This window comes from Nicotiana tabacum, chromosome 9, assembly GCF_000715075.1.
Source record: "Nicotiana tabacum cultivar K326 chromosome 9, ASM71507v2, whole genome shotgun sequence".
Taxonomy (NCBI): domain Eukaryota; kingdom Viridiplantae; phylum Streptophyta; class Magnoliopsida; order Solanales; family Solanaceae; genus Nicotiana; species Nicotiana tabacum.
The window spans coordinates 86,903,039-86,930,673 of record NC_134088.1 but is presented as its reverse complement, the minus strand read 5'-3'; the positions used below and the strand labels follow the sequence as shown (position 1 = coordinate 86,930,673).

The 27,635-nt window shown below is 36.9% G+C and overlaps 2 protein-coding genes across 7 annotated transcripts; one reads left to right on the top strand and one right to left on the bottom strand.

Moving 5' to 3' along the window:
* The first annotated feature begins 585 nt into the window (after positions 1-585).
* LOC142164004 (uncharacterized) lies at positions 586-1,830 on the top strand. The gene is made up of 2 exons (XM_075221167.1): positions 586-647; positions 1,365-1,830. Exons 1-2 carry the CDS (start codon positions 586-588, stop codon positions 1,828-1,830), a joined length of 528 nt encoding a protein of 175 aa, XP_075077268.1.
* A 69-nt stretch (positions 1,831-1,899) lies between these two features.
* On the bottom strand, positions 1,900-7,373 carry LOC107763737 (protein PTST homolog 2, chloroplastic). Of its 6 annotated transcripts, XM_075221814.1 has the most exons (9): positions 6,198-7,373; positions 5,401-5,564; positions 4,949-5,107; positions 4,664-4,881; positions 3,592-3,737; positions 3,357-3,504; positions 3,058-3,233; positions 2,329-2,397; positions 1,900-2,245 (listed from the first exon to the last, which is right to left on the bottom strand). In XM_075221814.1, the coding sequence occupies exons 1-8, from the start codon at positions 6,791-6,793 to the stop codon at positions 2,358-2,360; spliced, it is 1,647 nt and encodes a 548-aa protein (XP_075077915.1). In that variant the 5' UTR covers positions 6,794-7,373; the 3' UTR covers positions 1,900-2,245; positions 2,329-2,357. The 6 variants fall into 6 exon arrangements, 5 of the variants coding, with proteins under 5 accessions (XP_075077915.1, XP_075077916.1, XP_075077918.1 ...); XR_012694957.1 differs by lacking the exon at positions 3,058-3,233 and having other exon boundaries at positions 3,280-3,504; XM_075221815.1 differs by lacking the exon at positions 3,058-3,233.
* Between the last annotated feature and the right edge of the window lie 20,262 nt (positions 7,374-27,635).

The window sequence follows — 27,635 nt, the reverse complement described above, 5'->3', positions numbered from 1 at the left end:
GTTACCTGATGCCAATAAGACATTCATTATGGAGACTGATGTAAGTGGCTATGGGATTGGGGCAGTTCTCATGCAGGAAGTCATCCAATAGCTTTTATTAGGAAGGCTTTATCACCTAGACATGTTGCATTATCTGTCTATGATAGGGAGCTATTGGCTATTATGTGCAGCCACTAAATGGTCATAATACTTGTTGGGGCAAAAGTTTATGATAAGGACTAATCAGAAGGTTCTAAAGTTCCTTATGGAGCATAAACTTCACACCAACTCTCAACTTATATAGTTAACTAAGTTGATGCCCTTTGACTACTCTATAGAGTACAAGAAAAGAGTAGAAAGCAAGGTAGTTGATGCTCTCTCAAGGTTCACTGGAGCTAAATTGTTAGCATTAGTAATCTCACCCCACAACACTGATCTTTTCCAAGCCATAACTTCTAGTTGGAACTCAGATCATGAGCTTAAGCAACTTATTGAAGAACTCCAAATGGATCCTACTACTCACAAACAGTTCCTTGGATTTAAGGACATTTGAGGAGGAAAGGAAGGCTGGTAGTTGGCAAGGTGCCAGAACTAAGAGAAGCCATCATGACATTGTGGTATGCTGCCCCTCAAGATGGTCACTCAGGGGTTGAAGATGCATTAAAAAGGTTGGTAACACTATTTTATTAGAAAAATATGAGAAAGGAAGTAAAGAAATTTGTCCAGAAATGTGATGTTTGCCAAAAGAATAAATCAGATCTAGCTGCTTATCCTAAGTGTATTGCAGCCACTACCTATCCCAAATATGGTATGGTCACAGATCAACATAGACTTTATTGATGCCTGCCTAAATCAAATGGTTGTAAGGTCATCTTAGTAGTGGTAGATAGTCTCAGTAAGTATGGTCATTCTATTCCATTAAAACACCCTTACACTGTTTAGTCACTTGCTAAGGTCTTCCTAGACATAGTGACAGAGATGGTATCTTCTTGAGTGATTTTTTGAAGGAGCTCTTTACACTACAGGGGGTACAACTACACACCTCATTAGCATATCACCTTCAAACTGAGGTGTTGAACAGAAAACTTGAAGCATACTTAAGATGCTACTGTAATGAAGATGTTGTCAACTAGTACTCATGCTTGCCTATGGCTGAGTACCGGTACAATACCTCTTTCCATTCAGCTATCCAAACTACTCCTTATGAAGCATTGTATGGCCGGCCACCACTCTTACATCTGCCTTTATTTATCAGGAGAATCATATTCAGCTGAAGCTAACAACTCTTTGATAAATAGGGAACTGCAACTAGAACTGCTTAAACACCACTTAAGGAGAGCACAACTCAGGATGAAGCAATAAGCTGACTCTCATAGAAGTGACAGGCAATTTGCAGTTGGGGATTGGGCTTACTTAAAGGTCCAGCCGTATAAACCCATTTCTAACCATTCCTCACACAAATTGGCTTCCAAGTATTATCGGCCATTTCAGATTATCAAGCGGATTGGTCCAGTTGCCTATACCCTTTTATTACTTGCAGGAGTAAAAATTCACCCTACAGTTCATGTGTCACTACTGAAAAAATGTTATAAAATCCCTTCACAAATCTCCAACCCTCCTATCATTGATTTAGCCACCCCCTACTGTCTTGATCCTGAGCTAGTTTTGCAAAGAAGAATGATAAAAATAGGCAATAAAGTTGTGGCACAGGTTTTAGTTAAATGGCAAGGATTGCATGCTAATGCTGCTACTTGGGAACTTGTCACTGTTTTACAAACTCGATTTCCCTTGTGTGTGATCCCTGTGGACAAGGATCTTCTATTTGAGGGGAGTACTAATACAAGTTATTGAAAAGGAGTCGAGTAGTTAGTTAAGAAATGAACAATTAGTTAGCAGTCCAAAACGCCGTTAGAGTTAGAGTTAGTTACAATAACTAACTTATGTTAATGAGAGAATCTGTCGGTAGGATTGGAACTCATGATACAATGTAATTGATATAAATACATCTGTAATACATATTCAGTATCCTCAATGAAATATACACTTCTATCCTAAATCTTCTCTCTTCCATTCTTTTCTCTTCTGTGATTTTCATTTCTAGCTGACCTCTCGAAGCTTCCTCGAGTTCATCTTGAATTCCTGCAATCGTGTATCATTCAGAGACATGCTCTTATATAATAATGAGAAGATTGTTTTCATGTCCGTTGTTATGAACAGTGGGCCTCAAAGGATCAATCCTCCATATGCCGTCAACAATGAACTTGATCTGCACAAACAGAAATGAGAGGCTCGGTACAGTACAGGATAACACAGTATGATATGAAATTCGTTGCAATCAATAAAACCCACCTCATATGTGCCTGGATACAGCTTCAGGCTTATGGAAAAGACACGCTCGCGTGATTTTTCCATCTTTCTCTGCATTTAAATACATCCCATCAAGCTGCTAGACAAGGACAAGATGCCCCTTGAAATCAACATCACAAAGTCCCTCACATTCTTGGTACAAGGCCTTTTAGGGGAAGAAATAGAAATGTGCAGTTTTCATTATTAAGAGACCGTTGACATGCCATTTTCAAGGCATTTGATGCTTTAGGAACAGCTTTAGAGAAATCTACTTGATGGTACATGGAACTCTTTAACTCAAGTACAACAATGTTATCTAATTTCTCTCCTAAATGCCAAGTGACTTTTCGGGAAAAAAAGGGGTAACTGGTAGACCATCTTCTGAAGTTCTCAGCAAGGATTAAAGAAGTGCACCTTGGCTTCTGAAGTTTCCATTTCACTGACGCATTTTTATCTTATTTGCACTAGTAAGTTGAGCAAATTCTGATTTTTGCTGTACAAGTTCTAAATACTGTGTAGTTTACTAAATAAAATTTGAAAATGAAGCAAATAACAGGAATATAAGTGATCACATATTATTGTGATTAGATCCATAGCCCTTCTTGAAAACCCCACCTGGGTCCCAACACAATCAAAAGAAAAGAGAAGAAAAGATTGTGAAGGCAAAAAGTCATGCAATTTGCTCGAGTCAAGTCAGCAAAGCATATTGCACTGGATATTAATTGGGTGTACCCTCTAAAAGAGAATCTTTTGTTTTCCTGCTCTAGCCAAGCATGACTAAGTTGTGAACTTCTTTCAGATTGGCCACAAGAATAGCTAGATGTTGACTCTATTGATGACCCTTCAACACTAAACCATGCAGAAGAGGATGTCCTTACTGTAATCATTGATAAGGCATCATATTCATCCTAAACAACAACAATAAGATTAAGTTGGTATGGACAATCACATTACACGAAATTATGCTTGACGTTTTAACAGTAAAACGTTGTCTCCTATTTCCTATCATTGATGTGGAAGCAAGATGAAACCTGAGTTGTCCATCCATCAAAAGAACCTGCTAGAAGAACCTCTGAGGCGGAGTTAGTCCAAACAATGCAAGCAGTACGAAGAATCTGCAAAGCTTTACTAGCACTATCAATCCTCTTCTGCTTCTCTTCTAATATCTTCTGTGCATCACTGAAAATATATGGTAGGAAAACTCTGTTTTGGTTAAGGTATCTAGTTTAAAGTATGTATTTCTAAATGAATGAGAAGTGACCACACATTATCGCAAGTGTCATTTTCCCCTCAAGCACAGCCAGCTTTGCACGTAACGACCTCAATCTCTCCCGGGCATTCATGAATTCATTCTCCTGGAATTCCCACGCATCAGAAAGCCTTTGCAAATCACTTGGAGAGCTTCCAAGAACCTAAGGAAGAAAGTGAGAAGTTACTTAATAATATTAGCACTATCACATTAAACAATAAATAGTTAGCAGAAAATTAAATAGTGAGCAGAACTTCGTTTCCAATTAGCAGAATTTCGTTTCCAATGGAAATGTCTATACAGTGAAAATTGAAACATTTCCTCTTTTAGACAGAAGCGTTGAAGAAAATATTTTGCAATATAATTCCTTTTAGCTCATGTTCTTCTCTCTTTTCTTCTTTCCTGAATTGTGTTCTTTTTTTTCCTTTTTTTAGAAAGGGTAACAAATTCCTGAATTGTGTTATTACCAAATATAAATGCTTAAATTAGAGAGGGACACACTTTTATTTACTTAATTGCGTGTTAACAAAGCCTTTCACATTGTGGACCTAATTAGTTTTCCTGAGTCAAGCACTTGGAAATGCTATTTGTTAATGGTTGGCGGTGAGACTTGCCACGGACCACTACTTGCTCAGATACCATGTTAAAAATTTCGAACCCTCAATTAAAAACTTAAGCTATATATTGAGAGAGGACACTTTATTTATTTAGGTCTTAACCATTTTCTTTGTCTTAACAGTTCTATTTTTATCTTTTTTAAGTCGAAGGAAGCAATTTTAGGTATTGAGTCTAAATACCAAAGATGTCAGCAAAAAGTGTTAGGGAACGTGATACAAATGTTTAGTTTAACATGATTATGGCATGTTTACAAACGAGTCATGACCAAAAATTTTATCAACGCAGAACGCTAACTCTGCAAATTCGTTGTCGAACATCTATTCAACAAAATAAAGTTACCACTCTTTTTGGAGGAATAACTTCATCACCGGGACAACATAGGAAGCTAATCCATTATTTTTATAAGAAGAATAATGATGCTAGGAAAACAGTCATTAGCAATTTTGAGAAACTAAAGATACAGATTTCTACCTCCTTCAAATTTAACTCCTTGCTTTTGGATTTCAATGAGTGCAGTGTCAAGGATAGCTCAAGTTCTAAATGCTGAAGCCGGGTGCTTATCTCATTGTGGTTTTCATTTTTCCATCTTCGTAAAGCTTCGGTTCTACTCCCCGTGATATTAACAAGATCATCTCCCGCAGCTTCGCTCTTAACTTCAATCGAACTTTTACCTAGAGCAACCTCACCAGCTGTGCATAGCAGCAGTGAAGAGAGTTTACAATCTATACACAATATTAGACCCATTAAAGAGAATACCTTCAAACTCTATATCCTGAAGGTCTGCATGTTGTATGCTCCATTTTCTCCACATGGGTGGTGAAAAGCTATGGTTAAGCTCCTCATCTGAATCCCTTTGAATGTCTTTCATGGGGCTACCTTTATTGAGGCTACCATTTTTTCCTAGGTCAGTCCTGTCTTTTACAATGTAAGAGACATGATATCTCATGACTCAGAATTTAACTGTTTACAGACAAACTACTCTGGAATAAATATTTTCAGTTCAAAAAGTTTAGGTAAATAGTAATATCAGATTTCAAGAATTCTTTTTTTTTATTTTTTATATAAGGTGATTTCAAGAAACTTTAAAGATATCAAAGATATAGTACACAAAAGCTATATGATTAAACAGCACTTCAATGCAGTGACTAATAGATTTTTCATCCATTTTGCTGATAACAGGTCACCTGCTTTTTGATTAAAAAATTTACCTGCATCAGTGGTTCCAAAGCTTCTGTCATCTATGTTGTCCCTACTTGAAGCATGAGAACTATGTCCGTGTTTTCCCAGATCAATTCCAAGAAACGAGTTCCTCTCTTTCTCTAGTCGACTCAATATCCCTTCAATCCCGCTATCTTCCTCTGCTACAATTTCCCTGTTGGGAAGGGAGAGGAAAGAAAAAATGAAGATACTCAATGAATGATTTTTCACACAATTCAATAGAACCCGCATTGAATAGCTAGGAGATAAATAGGTGCAGCTAATCACTAAGAAATAGGATTTGTTTCTTTTTTTATTTTTGGTCCTCCTGAGTTTTCTCTTTCGCACTCTTGTTACTAGTGGTACCACCTACCTACCAAGTTAGACTCCACTTCACTCTCTAATCCCACCAACTTCATTCTTCAAATGAGTTAGCTGATTGTAATTATAAGCTACAGCATTTACTAAGTCACTTTGGAGCTAGGCGGGAATAGTGAGAGGGAGGAAGGAAGCTTTTACTTTCGTTTACATGTGATCGGCAGATGCTAAAGCTGCCCAATGAAAAAAGTTGAATCGAAGCAAAGAATCATGTATCTCATATAGGATTTAGTAAAAGTTGCAAAATGACATAACAAGCACAATTCTATATCCACAAGATGGAACATACATAAAAGTTAAGCACCTAGTATCCAGAGTCCACTGCCAACTAATCCGAATTCATGCAGGAAAGGCCCATATAGCGTTTACTACCAAAACTAAAGCAAATAAATTAATAAAAGAAAGCACATTTCAGTATAAGGAACCTCACAACGATCTACCAGAGGGCGAGGCAGGCTGAGAAGAATTCCCAAATGAAGAATTAGAAGATCCCGAACCAGGAAAATGAGCTTCATTCCCATGTAATGAATCACTTTCTTGACAACTCTTGACTCTCCTTTGAAACTCCTCAATGTCAAAATCCATTTCCACAGTCTCAACTTCATTAACGTTCATAGTGCAAGTGTCATCATCCTCGGAGTCCCAACCAAAAGAAAACCACCCTCCTCTATTCCTTATAGCCTCCACCAAATCCACTCTTCCAGCTTTTTCCAATTCTTTCCTTGTCGGAAAAGCATCTGGGTTCTCAGATATCTCCATAAAAGCCAAAATCTCTTCTTCCAGCTCCATATCCCCTTCACTTCCTACCCCTTTCCTACACCAGCAATATGCACTATCCTCGGGTCTTCCCTTGCTAAGCTTAAAACCCCCCATTTCTTGGTTAAAAATCGCAGCTTTTCTGCGGTAATGAAGTCTTTTGGGAGCATTTATAACGAACATTATAGTAGGAATAGGTGAAAAGCTCAAATGGGTGTTGAAAAAAGGAGGTTTTGAGAAATGTGGTGGTGTCGAAATGAGTGAAACCATCGTTCAGGCATTTCTTCAAACAGTTGGAGGCTACCTGAAGAAAGAAGTGTACTATGGTGAAGAAAAGAAGTGAAGCAATGGACGTTGCACTGGGATGCGCAAAATGCAATTATTGAGAATTGATTGGTTGAGGATTACTTAATGAATAATGCAATAAGTTCTATGACAATCAACTAGACATCGAATGAGTATGAATATAATAAAGTGATTCACACACTTTTCCAGTCTTTTTGTTTTCAAGATTTGGTTTTGTCCAGCTTAAGGGGTAAGGCTGTGTTTGCCAACGGAGAGGCGTGAAGTTGGAGAAGAAGGCTTAGAATATGTGTCAGCTTCTTATCCTGTATAACACGCTAGTACTTTGGAATTTGGATATATCTTACCGTTTTTGTACTATCTATTGTTAAAATGTATCCACTTGACTTGACCAAAGTTGTCTCCTTTCCCAGCCATTCTTGTGAATCCTTTGTATCAATTGATCAGCTATGAGTGTCACGAGACTTAAACTAACTAAGTGCTTATGCGGTAGTTGATAATTTTAAAACACAAGAGAATTGTTAGACGAAATTTTTGTATTAGACAGAACTTGATTGTTTTGTTTGAGGAGTTACAAATGAATAGCCTTTTTATATACTAGTCTTCTAGGGGCTAGTAGTAAATAATAATTATTACATAAGGCCCTTATTATTTACAAGTAAGTCACTTCTCTAGAATTTTTCACATAGCTAGAATCTTCTAAGGACTTTCCTAGCAATTCCATAGGGTTCTAAAGTCTTCCATGAGAAATCTCCATAGTTCTCTAGAATCTTCCCACATGTGGTAGTCTATTTCATACGTAAGCTTTCTATATGGCAAAAATAATTAACAAATGACACCTATGTGGCATGATGAGGTGGCGGGCCATGACACTCTCCCCCATCCAATTTTATGCCGCCCTCGGCACAAAGCATCAACACGTTCGCACGCACCTCGCTTTGGCGTTGTCGGAGATCTTTGTCCATTAGCCATGATGCTCTATAGAGCGGTTCGCCTTCCCATGTCACAAGGTACTGGTCACCTTTCTTCTTGCCCTTTTGTACTTTGGACGGCTAGCAATGATGGCCTCAATCCTCCGCCCATCAGATGTCCCTTTTTGCTCTTGGCCCGAATCTCCCCATAACTCAACCAAGTCTAGCAGTTTCTTAAGCATCGGGTCTATGCTTCCACTCCCTATTTGGCTGCCCTCTGTGGTCCCATCCGTGCTAGCAAACTTGACCCCTCTACTTGGTGCATCGACTAAGTCTGATAGTGTGCCAACACTTTGTAACTCGTCATTCTCTTCAACTATGTCCGCCCAACTTTTCTTGCTGCCACCATGCTCTATTTGCATGGCGCCAAGATAGGCTTTGGAATCCCCTACTTTTGTCTTAGATTCAAAGTGCATCCCTCCAATGCAGTCGGTCCCTCTTGTGTCACCTTTGTATGCTTGAGCAAAGTTCCAGATCATTTTTGCAAGCTTTTCCAACTCTAGACATTCACTTGCCTGATGTGATCCTTTACAGAAGTAGCACCCTTCCTTAGGCACGTACTTGCTACCGTTTTTCGGCCCCTTGCTATTTCTCTTGGACCCATGTTCATTATAGGATGGCCCCTTGTCATTGCCCTTGTATATCTCGGCTATGCCTTTCCCGTTATCCTTGCCATGATCTCCCCCTCCTCTCTCGGCGTTGCCTTTTTGAACTTGACAGGCTCCATCTTGAAGTCAACGAGCGACTCGGCTATCGCTATGGCCTCGTCCACGTTGGCTACTTGATATCTTCTTAACTCCTACTTTGCCCAATTTTTCAATCCATCCATGAAGTAAAAGAGGAAATCTTCCTCGGATAATGACGGGATTTACAACATTAAGGCAGTGAACTCGCGCATATACTCCCGGATTGTGGCCGTCTGTTGGAGCTCTCTTAGCTTCCGCCTAGCTTCATACACCACATTCACTGTATAGAATTTCTTCTTCAACTCCTTCTTGAACTGCTCCCACATCTCAATCTTGCATAGCTCCTTCTCCATGTCAGCACACTTTCGACGCCACCATAATGCGGGAATCTCTGAGAGGTACAATACAACGATGTTGATCTTAGCTTCGTCGTCCCTCAGTTTTTTGTGCAGTGGAATCTTTCTTTTTCCAAATATTGAAAGTTTCCAGAGCCCTCCTATGTTGGGCAGTGTTACCCTCCTCTGGGTGACTTATAATATGGTTAATACTTTCAAGAGCATCTTTTTCTTCGAGTACATATCACATCTTGCGACTCCAGATATCGTAATTTTCACCATTCAATTTGTCACCCTTGTTCAAGTCAGCAATGATACTTTTCGATGCTATGTCTGTTATTAGAGACAATATTACAAGTTTAACTCATTAATATATACTGCAGTCATTTATGCATGTGATTACACACTCAAGTAAATTAATTATAATATTAATTCTACATTTAGTATAGACTCGAAAGGTCACTACGTTTTCATTCATCATTTATATCTAAATATTTTAATTAATATTAAAATTACTTCTTAGTGTATACTTCATTTCAAGTCTTAATCATTACAAACTAACATAATAAATAATATATGTAACTGGTGAGACAAATAACATAATTTAAATTTCATTAAAATAAAACACATAATAATAATTTATATGTTTGCTAGGACATACATATACAAATTGGATACTAACTCTTTCACATATACGCTAAAAGGTGCACTAGGCCAAATATCATGATAAATCCCAGTTAAAACTTCACCCCAAGGCTCTTGAAGAGAGTCCTCTAAAATAGCTAATACTTTCCAATCAGTAATCTCTATGCAATTAGACAATTAAGCTCTTTTTAACTGAAAATTGCGTAAATGTTCAGGAATGGAAGCATCGAGGCTCACTTTAAATTCCTTAAAGTCCCTAAATTTCTTTTCTCCTTCCATCTGTTAAAACTTTCGATACCTCAACTTATTTTTCCTCGCTCTTGGGACATTCTTGATGACTTCAAGTGTCAGGACCCAAAACTCACTATGGGCCGTGATGGCGCTCAACGTCGTTGTTAGGCAAGCCCACGGTGAACTATCGTAAATTATTTATTTTATTATTTTTAAAATCATAAATTTTTATTAATTAAGGAAATTTACACCTTTAAAATTTACGGGTACATACATAATTAGTATTGCATAAAATAAACGGTGATAATAATATACAAATTCGTACGCATCAACTAGAATATCCCCAAAACCTGGTGGTACAAGTGCATGAGCATTTACTAAGGAGTACAACAATAATACAACATCAGTATGTAATGTAAATAAGATAGGATAAAGTAAATAATACGATGGAGACTCTGTGGGCTACGATACGTAGCCTGGAATGCAACTCACCATAAAGTCTCCTCAGCAGATGCGCCTACGCGCCCAGATGTCCACCAAATGAACCTGTCAGATCCTGCACATTTAGTGCAGAAGTGTAGCATGAGTACGTAAATCAACGCGTACCCAGTAAGTATCTAACCTAACCCGGAGAAGTAATGACGAGGGGCCGACATCGACACGTACTAGAGGTCCAATAAAGTAGTATGCTAAAAGCACAATAATAATAGTGGGATAAAACGGTAACCAAAATAATCTTTCAAAATTTCTTTTAACGATATAAATTTCTCAATCTTGTATTCTATCTCAACAACTTGAAAAATATCAAGTTCCAATATCAAATGAATAAGGAATACCATATGAAATGTCAGGCATCAATGGAAGGATAATCGTGTGAATATTCGGACTACTAGCGATATAATGCACGATTATGTCGAGGTCGTATGATCCGATTCAGAATAATGTGTACACTGCCGAGGTCGAGCTGAATGAATCATAAGATGCATCTATTACACTGTCAAGCGTTCGACCCGCTCCAAAAGAAAGAAAGAAATTTATCGAATCACGAGGCACGTGCTTATAACATAATTACAGGCTCATAATAGTGAATATACCCCTTTACGTTTATCAAATATCTTGGCAACAACTCAAAGTGATAAAGCTCGGCCTAGTATATATATGTTTCTAAATCAATTTCAATTAGTTAAGATATCAATTTCAATTGTAATTCAATTAATTAAGCTAGCAAAATAAGTCCAAACAATTCAAATATTACAAGATAAAGTCCTAAGTTTATCCGAATATAAATATGTTTTAGCTACGTACGGACTCTCGTCACTTCGTGCGTACGTAGCACCCACAACTAGTAGGACATAACAATTACATCACCTAAGGGGTAGTTTCTCCCTCACAAGGTTAGACAAGAGACTTACCTCGCTCCAAAGTTACATAACCGGCTCCAATGCCTCTCTAACACCTCAAACCAATACACATCTATCCGAAACTAGTCAAACAAGGTGCAAATCAATCAAAATATACTCCAATGCGTATAATTTAATAATTTATAATAATTCTCAACTTCTTTCGAAAAGTCAATAAAGTCAACCCTCGGGCCACGTGCCCAGATTCCGAAAATTCTTGAAGATAATCATTACACATAACACTACGAACTAGAATATATATCTTATTCCTAATTTTATGTCCAATTTCGTGGTAAAAGTCCAAAAATACCAAATTCTAGATTTTCTTCAAAATCTCACAATTTTTACCAATTTTCATATTCAAATCCATGTATAATTCATATATTTAACTCACAATGTGAAGAAATTACTTACCTAGTGGAGGATGACGAAAAAGCTCCTTCAAATATCGCCCCAAGCTCAGCTCCAATGGAAGATTTGGGATAAAATGCGCCAAAACCCGTCTTTGCTTACTTATACACTGTCCAGACGACCTTCATCGTGAATGCGGCACTGCCCTCACGTTCGCGAAACATAACCTGCTTCAGCTCCAAAATCGTTCTTCGCAATCTCGAAGACAAACTCGCGAACGCGATGCCTTACAAGGCCTGACCATCGCGAACGCGGCACGTTCCTTGCGAACGCATAGTCTAAGACTCCCAGGCCCAGTTTCCCTTACGCGAACGTGACCAAGCAATCGCGAACGCGGAGCATAACTACCCAAACCTTCGCGAACGCGTTGAACAAAAAGGCCTCTAGTCCAACACCTTCTTCGCGAACGCGTCTCTTCCTCCACATTCGTGAAGAACAAAACCAGCACCAGCAACAGCAATTCATCCAAACTTGGTCCGAAACCACTCTGAAACATATCCGAGGCCCCCGGGATCCCGTCCAATCACACCAACAAGTCCCTAAACATGATACGAACCTGCCCGAGGCTTCAAATCACACCAAACAACATCAAAACTACGAATCAACGATCGAAACCTTTCTTTAAACTTTCAAACATTGATGAACGCGTCCGATTCATACTTAAACATTCCGGAATAACGCCAAACTTTACGTACAAGTTATAAATCACGATACGAACCTATTCCAAGGCTCGAAACCTCAAACAAATATCGATAACACCAAAGTCCACTTCAAATCAAGCTTATGAAATTCTTAAACTTTTAAAATGCCAAATTTTCATAATAAGCGTTGAAATGCTCCCGGACCACCCGATACTCAACCCGAACATACGTTCAAGTCCGAAATCATCATACAAACCTATTGGAACTTTCAAGTCTCGATTCCGATGTCGTTTACTAAAAAATAAACCTTAGTCAACTCCTTCCAACTTAAAACTTTCGAATTTAGAATTTTCGTTCCAAAACAACTACGAACTTCCCGAAATTTAATTCCGACCATACGTACAAGTCATAAAATATGAAGCAAAGCTACTCACAGCCTCAAACCGCTAAATGACGCACTAGAGCTCAAAATGACCGGTCGGGTCGTTACATCAGGCTCCGAGTCTACATCATTGCAGAAATAAGTCATGGGATGATGTATCCTTCGACGTTGTCCCCTTCCTCGACTTCGAGAACTCCCACTTGGAGTAATTCGAACTTGTCCATATTCAGCCATATCTGATATAGAATCAAGAAAATAATAAAAATGGATACAACGATTCAATGTGACAATATATATCAAAATTACTTATAGAAAGATATCAATCGAGGGATTGGGACTAAACTAATTTTCAAAACAGTGTGTTAAAATTAGACCAAATCTCTATATATATTATTAAAAGACCAAGTAAGAAAAGCAGAAAGCACACAGGCTGAGAAAACAAGTAAAACCGCATATAATTCTTCTTTAACAGTCTATACTTTGTAACAATTCAATTTTCTGATGTATGACTATACAATAAATCAATACATAACATTGCATATACCGTATTATGTGCACTCTCAAAAATTGACAAGTGTCCAATTTAATCCATAGAAGAAATTTGTCCTTTCTGTCCTTGCAATTAGGATCAAACAATAAATATCCATCTAGGCTAAAGTTATTTGTCTCCAGAATGTAGGACCACTGTTGTAGTGCTTAAGACAAAGCAGTAGTATGGCTTTTGAACATGATAACTCTCAATTACTATTCCAATTTTACCAAGAGTCAAGTCAAGTTTTTTTATCACAACCGGCATTAAAGAAAATTGACAAAATATGGAGAAGATATTTGTTGGGAACCAAATATAAAGGACTCATAAGATTTTGAAACCCTCCATTATCAAGAAAAGGAGAACGTATAGAATGCATCCAAATTTTGACGCATCAACCATGTTTTAACATATATATCATGAAGCAATTTGAAGATTCCACCCTTAATTCAAAAGAACAACACAGAACACATAATACATGTTCAAAAAAAGTTATTTAATAGACAAGTTTCAGACTAGGAAGTAATTAAACGTTGCTCTGATGCCATTGTTAATCTAAATTATGGAGCAAGAATAACAAATTGTGTGTATCTTGTTACGCGCAATGAAAATCATTGTAATTGCTACCAAGAAAATTGCTCCCAAATATACTTTGAATCACTAGAAAACAAAATTAATCTTTCACCAATTAAATGCCCTAACTTGTGTGTAATTTTCGTGTAGAAAGGATTAGTCAGAGAGAAAAATTTCTATGTTAGAGAAATTATGTGTTTTCTCTTTAATATAAATAGTCACAGTAATAGTAGTCAAGGAAGATACTCACCACTCCCTTTTGCACGTTTACTTTAGAGGGAGTTTGTGATTGTATGTTAACTTCTCTTAACCTCTCTGTTACGACCCGAAATTCCTATCTTCGGACCGTGATGGTGCCTAATATTTCACTTGCTAGGCAAGCCAATGTTAGAATAATATTAACCAATTTTTAAACAATCTTTAAATTATTAATAATCAAAGAAACAAATGCGGAAGCAAAGTTTGAAATATAGTGAAATAACCCATAAAAATAATGGTATCTAAATACCATCCTAGAATTAGTGTCACATGTGCACGAGCTTCTAGAATAAAAATAAATAAAAGTCTGAATAAAATAAAGCTGTCTGAAAATAAACACACAGCTAAAGTAAAATAGACGAGGACTTCAGAACTGCGGACGCCATGTAGTTATACCTCAAGTCTCCTTTGGTAGCTAAAATCCGAGCAAGTCTATGGTACGCCGTTGGGACCAACTCCGAAAATCTGCACAAGAAATGCAGAGTGTAGTATCAGTACAACCGATCCCATGTACTGGTAAGTGCTGAGCCTAACCTCGACGAAGTAGTGACGAGGCTAAGGCGGGTCACTTACATTTCCTGTACGCAATATTTGTAACAACAACAATAATAGAAATAATCGGGTAACTCGTTTATAATAATTGAAGCCAACTCAGCAGTCATAACCAATTATCATTTCTATCAATTCTGTTGCAGCGTGCAACTCGCTCTCACAATATATTTACATTCAATTCTGTTGCAGCGTGCAACCCGCTCTCACAATATATTCACATTCAATTCTGTTGCAGCGTGCAACCTGCTCTCACAATATATTCATTTTAATCAAGTCTGTTGCGGCGTGCAACTCGATCCCCCAATATATATATATATGTATATCGACTTTTAAATAAGTCTGTTGAGGCGTGCAACCCGATCCTCCAATATGGACTTTTAATAAGTCTGCTGCGGCGTGCAACCCGATCCTCCAATATGGACTTTTAATAAGTCTGTTGCGGCGTACAACCCGATCCTCCAATATGGATTTTTAATAAGTCTGTTGCGGCGTGCAACCCGATCCTCCAATATATTCATTATAATCAATCATGTTGCGGCGTGCAACCCGCTCCTCCAACATATTCATTTACCAATTCTTATAGGAGAAATTTTTCCAATAAATATAACAATTAATATAAAATTATAAGACAACAAGCATACAATACTTATAATTTAATTATGAAACAAACAATGACAAATAGCAAATTATTATGGAAATCAGGGAGAAAATAGGCAGTTTAATATTTAATATGATAAATGTTAAATAACAATTAAAACACATAATTCAAATAGCATATAACAATTAATGCAAAAATTCAAGAATTAATATTTGACAAAGAATAGGAGAGAAATAATTATTATAATAATTAATTTATGATTTAAAACACTTTATTATTTTTCAAGTAAGCAGGCAAACAATTAATTTGACGACGTATAGACACTCGCCACCTCGCCTATACGTCGTTCACATGCAATTCACATAACAAATAATTTAAGGGTTCTATTCCCTCACGTCAAGGTTAACCACGGCACTTACCTCGCTTTGCAAATTCCAATCAATTATTCAACCATAGCTTTTCCTTTTAAATTTGCCTCTGAAAGTTTCAAATCTATTCACAAACAATTCGATATATTCAATACAAATCATAGGAATTAATTCTATATGAATTTATAAATTTTTCGGATAAAAATCTAAAATTCATTAAAATATTCGTCAGTGGGACCCACGTCTTAAATCCCGAAAAAACTCGCAAAATATGAACACCCGTTCCGATACGAGTTCAACCATATAAAATTTGTGCAATTCCGATATCAAATGGACCTTCAAATCTAAATTTTTCGTTTTTGAAAAGTTTTACAAAAATTTCAATTTCTTCCATCTAAATCCGAAATAAATGATGAATATAGGCTTAGATTTATGAAATACAATCACTATATGATAAAGAACACTTACCAAGTTCGAAATCGTGAAAAACTCCTTTGAAATCGCCCCTAAGCTGAGTTATAATTGAGGGTTTGTGAAAAATGGGAAAGATCCCGTTTTGGTTCTGTTTTAAGTCACAGGGGTTAGGACTTCTTCGCGTTCGCGAAGGGCCTGTCACGTTCACGATGAGTAGCAGCTCGTGGCTTTCGCGTTCGCGAATCTAAATCCGGAATAAATGATGAATATAGACATGGATTTGTGAAATATAATCACTTTTGGTTAAAGAACACTTACCAAACACTTACGGAAAGTATGTGCTGCACTCTTTTTCCCTTCGTTCAGTTTTTGTCCCAATTGGGTTTTTCTGGCAAGGTTTTTAATGAGGCAGTAACAGAAAGCATACTACGAAGACATCGGCAATAAGACCTTTGATAGAAAGGCAAACAATCAAGCTTCCACTCGGGGACGGTTAGATAATCTTTGGTTCGATAGCAAATTCCCACTGAGAAGTTAAGTTTCCTACCGAACAAAGGTTACTCAGCCGTTCACGGGCACAAACCACTAGAGGGCTATTAGATATTCCTTCGCTCGATAGCATAAATTCCTGAGGGGAAGTAAAGTTGAGTTACCAAGTTGAGGATTACCTAGCAATTCATTAGTGGAATTTTCGAAGATACAAGACATCTAGTGTTCCAATTCACACTCTTCACATTCGAACACTGGGGGAATGGTATAAGGATACGGCAACAATGACTGCTACGTCAACTAGGGACCGAAAATCCAAAAAATAAATGCATCATCGAGACCGGGGACTGCACAGGAAGCCCCATAGAAACACGTTGTATAAGATAGCCACAAGTAATGGCAATTTCTTTTCAGCATAGCAAATGCTTATGTATTTTTTAAAAATAGAAGGAATAAAATGAAATCCTTTTATTTTTTTTTCTTGTTTCTTGTCTGAACGATGAATAAACTTTGTCATTTGAAAGTTAAACAAGTACTTCAAATGTTAGTGGGTAATGAACAGGAGACGTCCTCTTCAAGAGCACCGTAAACATAAGAGGGCTCTCTCTTATAAAAACCCTTACGTTAAAGGGTTGGTTCCGGAAGAATCTATGCCTGGAATCTAAAATGCCATCGGAAAAAAATACACCCGAAGTTGCATATGAAAAGGACGCAAAAGGTAAACTTGCGCAAATACTTATAGAAACCCTTACGTAAAAGGGATAATGCTCGGAACCAAAATGCTTTGAGAAGAATGCATCCGAGACTACACATAGTAAAGCGCAAACATAAAAATGTGCGCAGAATTCTTGAGCAAATGCAAAGGTTAAAGACTTGCATGGATATTCAAACGAAAGTAAGACTCAAACGATACTTGAGCAAAAAATACGTCTTTATTTACAAGAATGTGCCAAAGCGGCAAAAATACTAAATGTGAAAAAGAGAAGAAAAGCTAAACTGCAGTTTCTCCGAAATCAAGAGGAAGAGAAGTGTTCGCATTACCAGGAGATGTAGGTGGGTCCACCGGTGGCTTGATATTTTCCCCAGTTTGGTCTTCAGCGTCACCGCCTTCCGAACCCTCTTCAGTTCTTGAAAATTCTGAACCGGAACTAGAAGAAATAGTAGCATCAGACTATGCCGGGAGTCCATTTTTAGCAGCCAACTCAATCTCTCGGGCCTAGAAATTTCGGTATCAAAATCAATGATACCAACTTTGGCCTCTTACAAGTTTTTTTCTCCTCATGCTGTACATGGCATAAGTTGTTTCGACAACGAGGGAAGTCGCTCAGCGCTTTAGTTATTCTTTGAGTTGGGAAACCTCGACAGAAAGGCTTTCCCGGGCGGACCTAGCAGATTTGAGGCTGACGTCAAGGTCGAGGACAGTGGAGCTAAAAAGCCTATTATGCTCGATAGTTTTCCTGTACTTCTCTTCTAGCTGGGCATGTTTCTCCCCTGCAACAACAAGCTCTTCGATTTGTTCAAAGCTGCCTCCAAGTTAATCACTATTTCAGTGGAGGCAGCCTCTCGATCGGTTACAACAAGAATGGCATCCTGGACTTCAGCCCCTTTGGCTTCATCAAATATAACCCTCAGTGGGGTAATCTCTTGGCTAAGGGTTACCACTTCTTGCTCATTCTGCTGCAAATGAGCCTCCAAAATAACGACCTCAACAACTTTGGTTTCCAATTCCGAGAGGCGGAGAACAGTTTGGTCGCGTTCCACCAAAAGCTGATTCCGGTGAGAAGTAAGTTCTTTCTTTTCACGAATCAACCTTTGAAAGCCCTCAAAAGTAAGAAAATTGGCCTACAAGACAAGGAGAAGTAAAACTTAGAATACATTCATACAAAAGTAGAAGAAGTAATGAAGGAAGAAACGAACGTACCGTTGCGGTGTTGTACATAGCATTGTTCAACAAGCACTCTCCCGAGAGTGCCTGAACCTTTGGCTTCAGATAGTTAGCAAGATCCACCGGCCGGGATAGCAAGTTTCATCCGGTAGAGAACGAAAGAGTAATGTTCCTCCTCCTTTGTGGATCTTCAGAAGGGGCAACATAATTTTGCCCCAAATTCCTATGAACTGGGGATTGTGGAAGAGGAACAACTTCTTCATGGTCAGGTGCGACCGATGGAGATGATGTAGCAACTGCTGGTGGAAGAATGGATGAAGATGGAAGTGATGTAGCAGTTGCTGGTGTTGGTGAAGGTGGAGATAAAGTTGATGGAGTTGAAGAATGAGAAGCAGTTGCATCAAATGCATTGCCGGTTGTTGGATGCTCCAACCAAAGATGGCAAGGACCCGGTACTCAGCCTCGCAACATCGGTAACAGCAATTAGGGCCTGAAAATGGGAGTTGACATATTCTACCAAATCAGATTCTCCCCAAAGTGCCGAGACATCGTCTTCAGTTGGTGTAATTATCTCAACAGGTCAAACATCATGATAAGATGATGAGGATCGTCGCCTTCTATGTAAAGAAGGTCCCTCATCAATAGCTTCTTCATCATCATCAATCATCATGATGTCTATGACCGGCCTAGAAGGAGGACCAGTCGTCATCACCACCGGAGATGAATCGGGGGCATCAGTCTTTACCCTCTTATTCTTTTCCCCGATCGCAGAGGAACGTCTTCTCTTTGGTTGCTTATCCTCCGGCCGGAGACTCCTTAAAGAAGTGTTTTCACCCGAAACAGGCCCGGAGATACTTGTTCGAGTAAGTGCTTCCTGAAGTAGCCTCGCTGCATTAGCAGGATCTGCCAAAACATCCTCCTCGGGGACAACAACAGAGCCCGCACGTAGACCCAATTTTGTGAACAAGATAGAAGGGTTCAATCAAGTTTTCCATATACAAAAAACGGAAGCAAGGTAAATTAAAATTACCATGATATTTGGCCTTCCACCAGTATTTAAGGGCCAGTTCTTTTCACAAACGAGTTTCAGGCATTGTGACATCCAAGATCTTCTGAACCCACCGGTCCAAACGTTCCACCACCGGTGGGATCTATCGAGTTGCTAAAACATGCGAAGGGTGAAGAGTTGATGTTACCACAAAGGAATATCTAGTAAGAAGAAATATAAAACAAAGAACTTACGAGTGCGGTTCCAAGCGGGCGGAAAGGATGAAGCCGTTATCAGAATGATGTCATTGGTGGAAACTACAATGAACCGTTCCATCCATCCACGGTCATTGTTATCATCCATGCTAGACAGCAAAGCATGGTTGCCACGCTTGCAAAGGTTTATCAGTCCCCCGCGGAAGACTTTAAAAGAATAGAGATTCATCATATGAGCCAAGGTTAGCTCCTCTCCAGTTTCCTGGAACAAGCGTCGAAGGCAGGCGACCGTCCTCCACACTGAAGGACTTACCTGTGCCAAACACACTTGGTAGCGAAGGCAAAACTCCGCAATCATGGGATCAAGCTCTCCATTCAAAGAAAACGCACCCAAAATAAAGGGATACATGTAAAAGTATGTAAAACCTTCCTTGGGAAGGGTCACTCGCTCTGACAAATCACGAGCGATGATATCCAACTCATGGCGGCGACAGTCTTCCTTTACAATAGGAATACTGGAAGGACGAATGGAAGAAGGGTAATTACTAACAGCCCATGTACAGGGATTAGCAGTAGGGAATTTTTCTTCAAGGTCGTTTGTGGTACTGAGTTTTCTTGGGATGATGGAACCCACCGTTAGAGGAATAGAGTCCTCGATTTTGTTCTTTGTAGAACCAACACGTTTAAAGTAAGAAGCCATCAAAAAAGAAAAGGTTTTGTGTTTGAAGAGAACTAAAGAAAGAATGGAAAACAAAGATGCAAATTAGGAGCTCGAGAAATTATGAAATGCAAAGGAAAAGAATGTGGCGTATAAGTAAACTTTTGGCAGCTAAATTCATGGCCATGATTACCTCGATAATCGGCAAAAGTTGTACTGAATCATGGGATGACGCGTGTTTGGGGCATTAAATACGGAGAGACGTGCGTCTAATCAACTATTAGGAACTTTCAGAGGGAGTTATAGTAACTCCCGCCAAAAAGATATTTCTACCAACTTTCCGGTAATACAAAGTTATGTCACGGGAAAGCAGGGGGACTATCTGTATAGGGTGAAATATGATATGACACGTGGACGTCTAAAGAGAGGACATGTGGAACCAAAGACAGAAATGACCGAAGATTGAACGCAGCCATTCCGCTTGTCACCAGAAAAGATAACGCTCATAAAGGTATGTTAAATACTCTGCGCCCGGTAGAATTTAATAGGAAACATTCTGCAGCATTAAGAGCGACGGTCCATTACAGAGAATTTGGCATTTATGATAATCGTTACGTCTTCATCAATGACCCTCATAATTGACATTAAAGGATGATATGATCCTAGGACTTCCTTCCCTAGACATAGCTATGAATAGTGAGCTCAGTTATCATTGTAAAGGACACGAATTCACTGGCAAACTTATACTCTATTCTATACAAAGCTTTATACAATTTTATTTTTTTGCTTTTTGATCTCATCATCGATGTGCTCGGAAACACTGTTTCTAGAATTGTCATCTCTGTTGTTTTTATCTATATTTCAAGGCTAAGTATTATATATCTCTTCAATTATTATATTATTTCAGGATCAAATTAGTTCACTTGTCTAGAAACCACGTATAAATTCAACTGTATCGTTTTACGGGTAAACTATGATAACTTCTCTTAACCACTCTTACTTATCTCTCCTAGTCGCGTCGGGTCAACGCACATGAACCGACCCACGACCCATAATCCAACATAAACACATATCTAATAGAGGTTTTTTGTTTCTTGAACATCCCTCTTGAAGTTTATATGAAAATTGTCAAATTTAAAATGGTAAAAAAGAAATTTCCAAGCTTTAGGATTTATTTATCCTACAAAATTCTTAAAATACGTCGCAAAAGATTTTCAAAAACTGTGAAACAAAAATAATATTACAACTCATCATTTTTTGCAATAACTGATGTCAAACCAAGCATGAGATTTTCGAAAGAAAAATAATAAATAACCAGATGTACAACTGGTAATTGAAAAATAGCAACAGTTTTAAAAGTAATCAAAAATTAGCCTTTTTTTTTTTATGTAAAGATAAAATCTGAACAAAAACATCATTAAAATTTCTGAAAAATTCTAGCATAATATGTTGGAGTTTAAATTTTTTACATATGAGATTCAACATAATATGCTGAAATTTTATAATGTGGTGGAGTTTCAACATAATATGTTGGAAGTTTATATGCATGAGCTTCATAATCCATCATATTATGCTGGAACTTTCTGTGTGCTTGAGTTCCAACATAATATGCTGGAAGTTCATACGCAAGAGCTTCATAATCCAACATATTATGCTGAGACTTTTTGTGTTTCAGCAAAATAGTGGTTATATTTTAATGACATTACAAACGTTGACTATTTTTTAATTATCAGTCCGCAAACTGACTAGCCCGTACTATTTTCACGAAATTTTCATGGCGTATCCAACTCTTTTAATTATTGTGCACAAATAGCGATATAGCGGTAATATTGAGTTCAAAAGACCCTTTTACCCCTATGCCTTCAAAATCATTTTGTTTAGAGCTTATTTGGAATTTGAAAAGCCAAGTGTAATGGAATTAGGTATAATTTAAGAAAGTAATCATACTCTTCAATTCTTAATTGGGAAGGTGAGAATTGATGTTTATTACATTACTAGTCTATGGACACGTGCACGTGTATCCCATATTAATTTTATATAATATTTATCTAAATCTAAAATGGTTAAGTTGCAAATTCAAATATACATATTCTACAAACATTTGATTGAAATATAAGTTAAAAATCCAAAAATACAAAAAGTTATCATTTTTATATATCCTTAACACTTCTTACGAATGAAGTCAGAAATCCTACTATCCAACCAACTAAATCTCGGTTAAAAATTCCAACCATGACACTATCGATTAGAGTTTCCCTTATCTATCTATATTATTATAAAAATATGAATACAATATCGGTTTACAAAAATAACCTTATAATAATAACTTATAATAAAATGACATAACCGGAATTCTAGATATTAACCTTATAATTCTATTAGTTTTAGGACATAATACTATATGTTAGGAATCCTACATGATTACCTTTAGGAATCCTATTGGTATAATTACTTTTCGGTTGTCTAATTCGTATAAAATTGAACAAGTAAATATATTTAGTCATGTAATCCTAATACTTTTAGGATATACTTTTTAAAACTTTCTATTACTAATTTAATTTGAAAACGTATTATAATGTCCTATTACTAATTTAATTTGAGAATGTATTATATTGTCCAAATCCATTTAGAAAAAGGAGAGTCTATGTTATTATAAAAGCATAAATACAATTTTAATATACCAGAATAGCCCAAAAATATTAAACGGGAGAACTATAGGGAAAGGGCATAACTGCAATAACTTATATTTTGAACTAGAATACCATCTATGCCAATTTTTAATATTTAATATTTTAAAATTAATAAAATTTATCTATTAAATTCTTATTAAAAATATGTAAGAAGGTGTAATAAAATTAATTTCATTAGACTCCTCCGTACTGGCAATACTTTACCACTCCATAATGTCCAATACCAAAAACAATAAATTTAAATGGACTGCATAAAGAGTTGGCATTGAGAAAAAAAATACCCCCATGATAATATATTTTTATATTATATTTGAACTATTTTCCTATTCAAATTATATTGTTTTATCAATTTTTCGTGTAATATTAAAAATACACAATTATTAAACTACAACTAAAAAAATATTTAAGAATATAAATGTGTGAGAAAGAGTAAAAATGATTGGTAAGAGTCAATACCACTAATGATTCTACATGCATAAATATATAAAAATGAAATGTTATATCAATCTTTTACTCTTTGAAAATAAAATTTATGGTGGATAAAATTATAATTAAGACTAAATATTTAAAACAAGAGATGAACTAATATTAAGATCTAAATCAATATAGAATAAATTATTTTTTATGTTAAAATCAAATAATTAAATCTTTTAATTAATTATTTAGCAAGAGAGTCCAATTCAATTATTTTTTAAGATTCATCACATGAGTCAAATTCTTATTCAAGTTAAAACAAATCTTAGGGTACATAAATTTATTCCATAAAAAGAGCGTTAGAACACAAAGTAAAAAGGTTAATATATTATTAAGAATCAAAATGCTATACAAGTCTCTAAGAAAGCACAATCAAAACTAAATGTTAAACAAGAACAAGCTTTCAAGACTATATTATAAAGAGTTGACTCTGCTATAACGAGATTATTCTCAGATGCCTCCGGCGGAATCGAAATAATATTTCTACAAATATCATATCAAGGGGCATGCCACTGTTAGCAATAATAGCAAGTGGTGAACCAACAACGATTTTATTGTGAGACCACCCACTTTAGATTTGATATACCTCTTCAAACAACTTAAATAACCATCACAAATATATCAAAGCAGAGCAATTGTGCTAAATTTATAAGGAAAGCAAAATTTATAATATGGGATGAAGCACTTATGGCTAAGTATCAAATGGAGTTCTAGAGATATATTGGATATTAATGAACCGTTTAGTGAAATATTAATAGTTTGGGAGGTAATTTGTAATGACCTAACCGCTCATTTTAACTTTTAGAAACCCGTTCCCTAAAATAAAACTCTCCGAACATGCTTTTATTAATTTATGACTCGCGGGGATAGTTGGTTCGGGATTTGGAAGTGTGTGGGCTGAAATCGGAACACTTGGTTCCTTAAGTTAGCTTTAAATGGACAAGTTTGACTTCGGTCAACATTTTGAGAAAACGACCCTGGAATCGGAATTTGACGGTTCCAATAGGTTCGTATGATGATTTTGTACTTGAACGTATGTCCGAATCGGGTTTTGGATAACTCTAGAGCGCTTTGACGCTTAATAGTAAAAATTAACTATTTGAAGGTTTAAAATTTTTTAAATTTGGTTTGGGGTAGGTTTTTGAGTAATTGAAGTCCGTTTGAAATTCAGAGTTTGAGAATAGTTCCGTATAGTGATTTAAGACTTGCACGCAAAATTTCGTGTCATTCCGAGTAGTTTAAATATATTTCGGCGCATTGGAAGTAAATTGAAGAACTTGAAATTCTTAAGTTTGAATCAATTTGGTTCATGGTATGATTCTTAGATTTGATGTTGTTTTACGTGTTCCGAGAGTTCGAGCGAGTCCGTTTTATGATTTTAAACCCGTTGGTATGTTCGGGCGGGGCCCCAGGGGTCTCGAGTGTTAACCGGACGAGGCTTAGACCAATTTTGGGAAATTTAGCAAGGACTGAAGCTCCCAGCTACTGTCATAACCGTACCTGTGCTTGGACAGTCACAGGTGCGAGCCACCAATCGCAGGTGCGAAGGAGAGGAGCCTGCCCAGCCATCGTAAGTGTGAGGTATTTTGGCGTACCTGCGAACGCGCAGGTGCGAAGGCCTGATGCGCAGGTGCGAAGGCCTGATGCGCAGGTGCGAAGGAATGTGCAGGTGCGAAGGAATAGGCGCACCTGCGCTTGCGCAGAAGCGAGCACTTCTTCCGCAGGTGCGAAACCAGGAAAAGAAGGAAAATGCGCACCTGTGAGTAATTTCCGCAGGTGCGAAAGCCGCATGTGCGGTACTCCTTCCGCAGGTGCGAAAAACCTGCCTGGGCAGAACCTTAAAACGAACGAAAACTCAGCCCATTTCGTTCTATTTTTTATCCATTGTTGGGCGACTTCAGAGCTTTTGAGAGGGGGAGGGGGGTTTCAACTAGCAATCGGAAGGTAAGATAATTATACACACCTTGAGTTAAATACATAGATTATAGGTAGATTATAACTAGTAAATCTTAGAAATTAAGGGTTTAGGTGAAAAACCTAGATTTTTATAAAAGTGAGGTTTTAACCACGAAAATAGTTATGAAATTGGGTAGAAATTATATATTTAAGTTCTTGAGATTATGGGTAACATTTTCATCTGAAAATTTCCAGAATCCGAGCACGTGTACCCGGGGTGAATTTTAAAAATTTTACCATTTTGGATAAGGTAATTTATTTAATATATAAATTTCGAATCATTTAGCATATATTAATTATTATGTATAATATTTGGATAGTTTCGGATCTTTCGGCATTAAATCAAGAATTCAACGCGACGTGGTAATCGCAAAGTGGACTTTGAGACGTGGTAAGACTCTTGTCTAATCTTGTGCGGGGAAAATTATCACATAGGGATTAAATTGAATAATTATTTCTAATTGCGCGGGGAGGTGGGGAGGGGCTACGTACGCACGAGGTGACGAGAGTCCGTGCGTAGCTACTATTAATGCTAAAGTTCGGGTAGATTAGGACTCAAAGCATGAATTACTTGTGTACATTGTATTCTTTGTTTAATTAATATTAATTGATATAAATATGAATATATTGTGAATTGTTAGGTAAAGATATTAAAGGATGAAAATCTCATATGCTTAATTTTTTATTTAAATTAATTAATTATTAAAAAAATTTATTCTTCTTACCAAATTTATCTTATAATAAATATACTCTCCTTCCGGAGGTACATAAAAAAATATCCTCCTTTCTTGTGGAGCGAGCCAAACGCCTCGGCAGGATAGATGCATCTATGGATCGTGCCGCACGTCCTTCGGCAGTGTACACGATACTCTGGATCGGGCCGTACGTCCTCGGCAGAAATCGTGCTTAATAATAATAATTACACGATACTTTAATATCTTATTCCAGCTTGCGAAGCTAATTGATAAATTTGAGAATCCTTGAAATTTAATGAATTATTATGCCTGCTTGTTGAAGAATTAATTGTTATTCCTGTAAATGAGATTAATTGATAAATTTGAATTATTCTTTTTTGAATTTAAGGAATTTAATTAATATATTGAGAATTGTTGCATTTGAAGGAATATGATTATTTTCGCTTGTTAAATAAATTATTGTAAATTCTGTGAATCATGCTGATTTAGATATTCTATTTGTATTTCAATTATTATTATTGACCCATTTGGGTTAAGTTGGCCATCTCGTCTCTACTACTTCGAGATTAGGCTTGATACTTACTGGGTACATGTTGTTTACGTACTCATACTACACTTGCTGCACTTTTTGTGCAGGACCTGAGGCAAGTACTAGTGGGAGACCTATCGTCTTACACCCACGTTATCCAGGGGCATAGTGGTGATCTGCCTTTCTGAGCCATTCTGCAGCTACTAATGTCTCTCCTTGTATTTTTTGTTCTGTCTATTTTTATTTCAGACAATATTTGAGGTTTTGTATAATCTACTAGATGCTCATACACTTGTGACACTAGGTCTTGGCACACACATTGGTAGAATTTGGTATTTTATTATTTTTTTTTGATTTAAAATTTTGTCTATATATGCTTAATTTATTAAGTTGGCTTGCCTAGCTGTAGTGTTTGACTCCATCACGACCTATAGGTGAATTTGGGTCGTGACATAATTTATGTCAAGTACTACCAATAGTTCTAAAATCGACAAAAGCAGAGAGTGTAAAAGGTAGCTTGCCAAAGTTATACTTCTGGCCTCAAATGAAAAAGATTCAAGTGACAAGAAATATAAAGTAAGAACAGATCCAGTATTTAGTGTCTTCTTGCTTTGTGTCGGAAACGAATAAGAGCATCCAATAAACGATAATTTGGTTCTTCCTGATCACGTAGTTATCAATCTCAATTGTAATAGTAGTGCATTTAATAAGAGAAATATTTCTATCATTAGATTAAAACGCAATTTATGCAAATCGCATGATAGAATTAAAAAGGCATCTTAGCTAGGAGAAATGAATATGTTGATCAACTAAATAAAAGGTTGATTGCAAAATTTTATAGTAAGAACAAAATATTTTTCTGTTTTTGACTCAGCAGAAAATGATACCAATAATTACTACCAAAAAGAATATTTAAATACTTTAATACTAAACGACCTTCTACCATACATGTTTGTTGTCAAGTTTATTATTTCTTACGTATGTTAGTGTCACCATATATATAATAGACTAGGTTGATCTTCCATTGCATATAGGTTGATTTTGAAGAAAAATATGCCCGCCATGCTAGTGAAAAACTTAAATACATCGAATAGTTTATGTAATATCATACAGATGGTATATAGAAGTTTTGACAATAACGTCATACATGCAAAAATTATGATACTGGTCAATGTGCTTCTAAGTATATTCTTATCCCTGAATTCAACTTTCGTCTTCCGAAATTAAGGAATATCC

Bases quoted from the DNA above. Each gene is read 5' to 3' on its own strand.
- LOC142164004 (XM_075221167.1), top strand. From the start codon at position 586: ATGACATTGTGGTATGCTGCCCCTCAAGATGGTCACTCAGGGGTTGAA. The intron at 648-1,364 runs GTTGGTAACACT...TAGAAGTGACAG, and splicing joins GTTGAAGATGCATTAAAAAG to GCAATTTGCAGTTGGGGATT.
- LOC107763737 (XM_016582229.2), bottom strand. From the start codon at position 6,793: ATGGTTTCACTCATTTCGACACCACCACATTTCTCAAAACCTCCTTTT. The intron at 5,565-6,197 runs GTGAGGTTCCTT...CCTTCCCAACAG, and splicing joins TCGCCCTCTGGTAGATCGTT to GGAAATTGTAGCAGAGGAAG. The intron at 5,108-5,400 runs GTAAATTTTTTA...ACATTGTAAAAG, and splicing joins CTTTGGAACCACTGATGCAG to ACAGGACTGACCTAGGAAAA.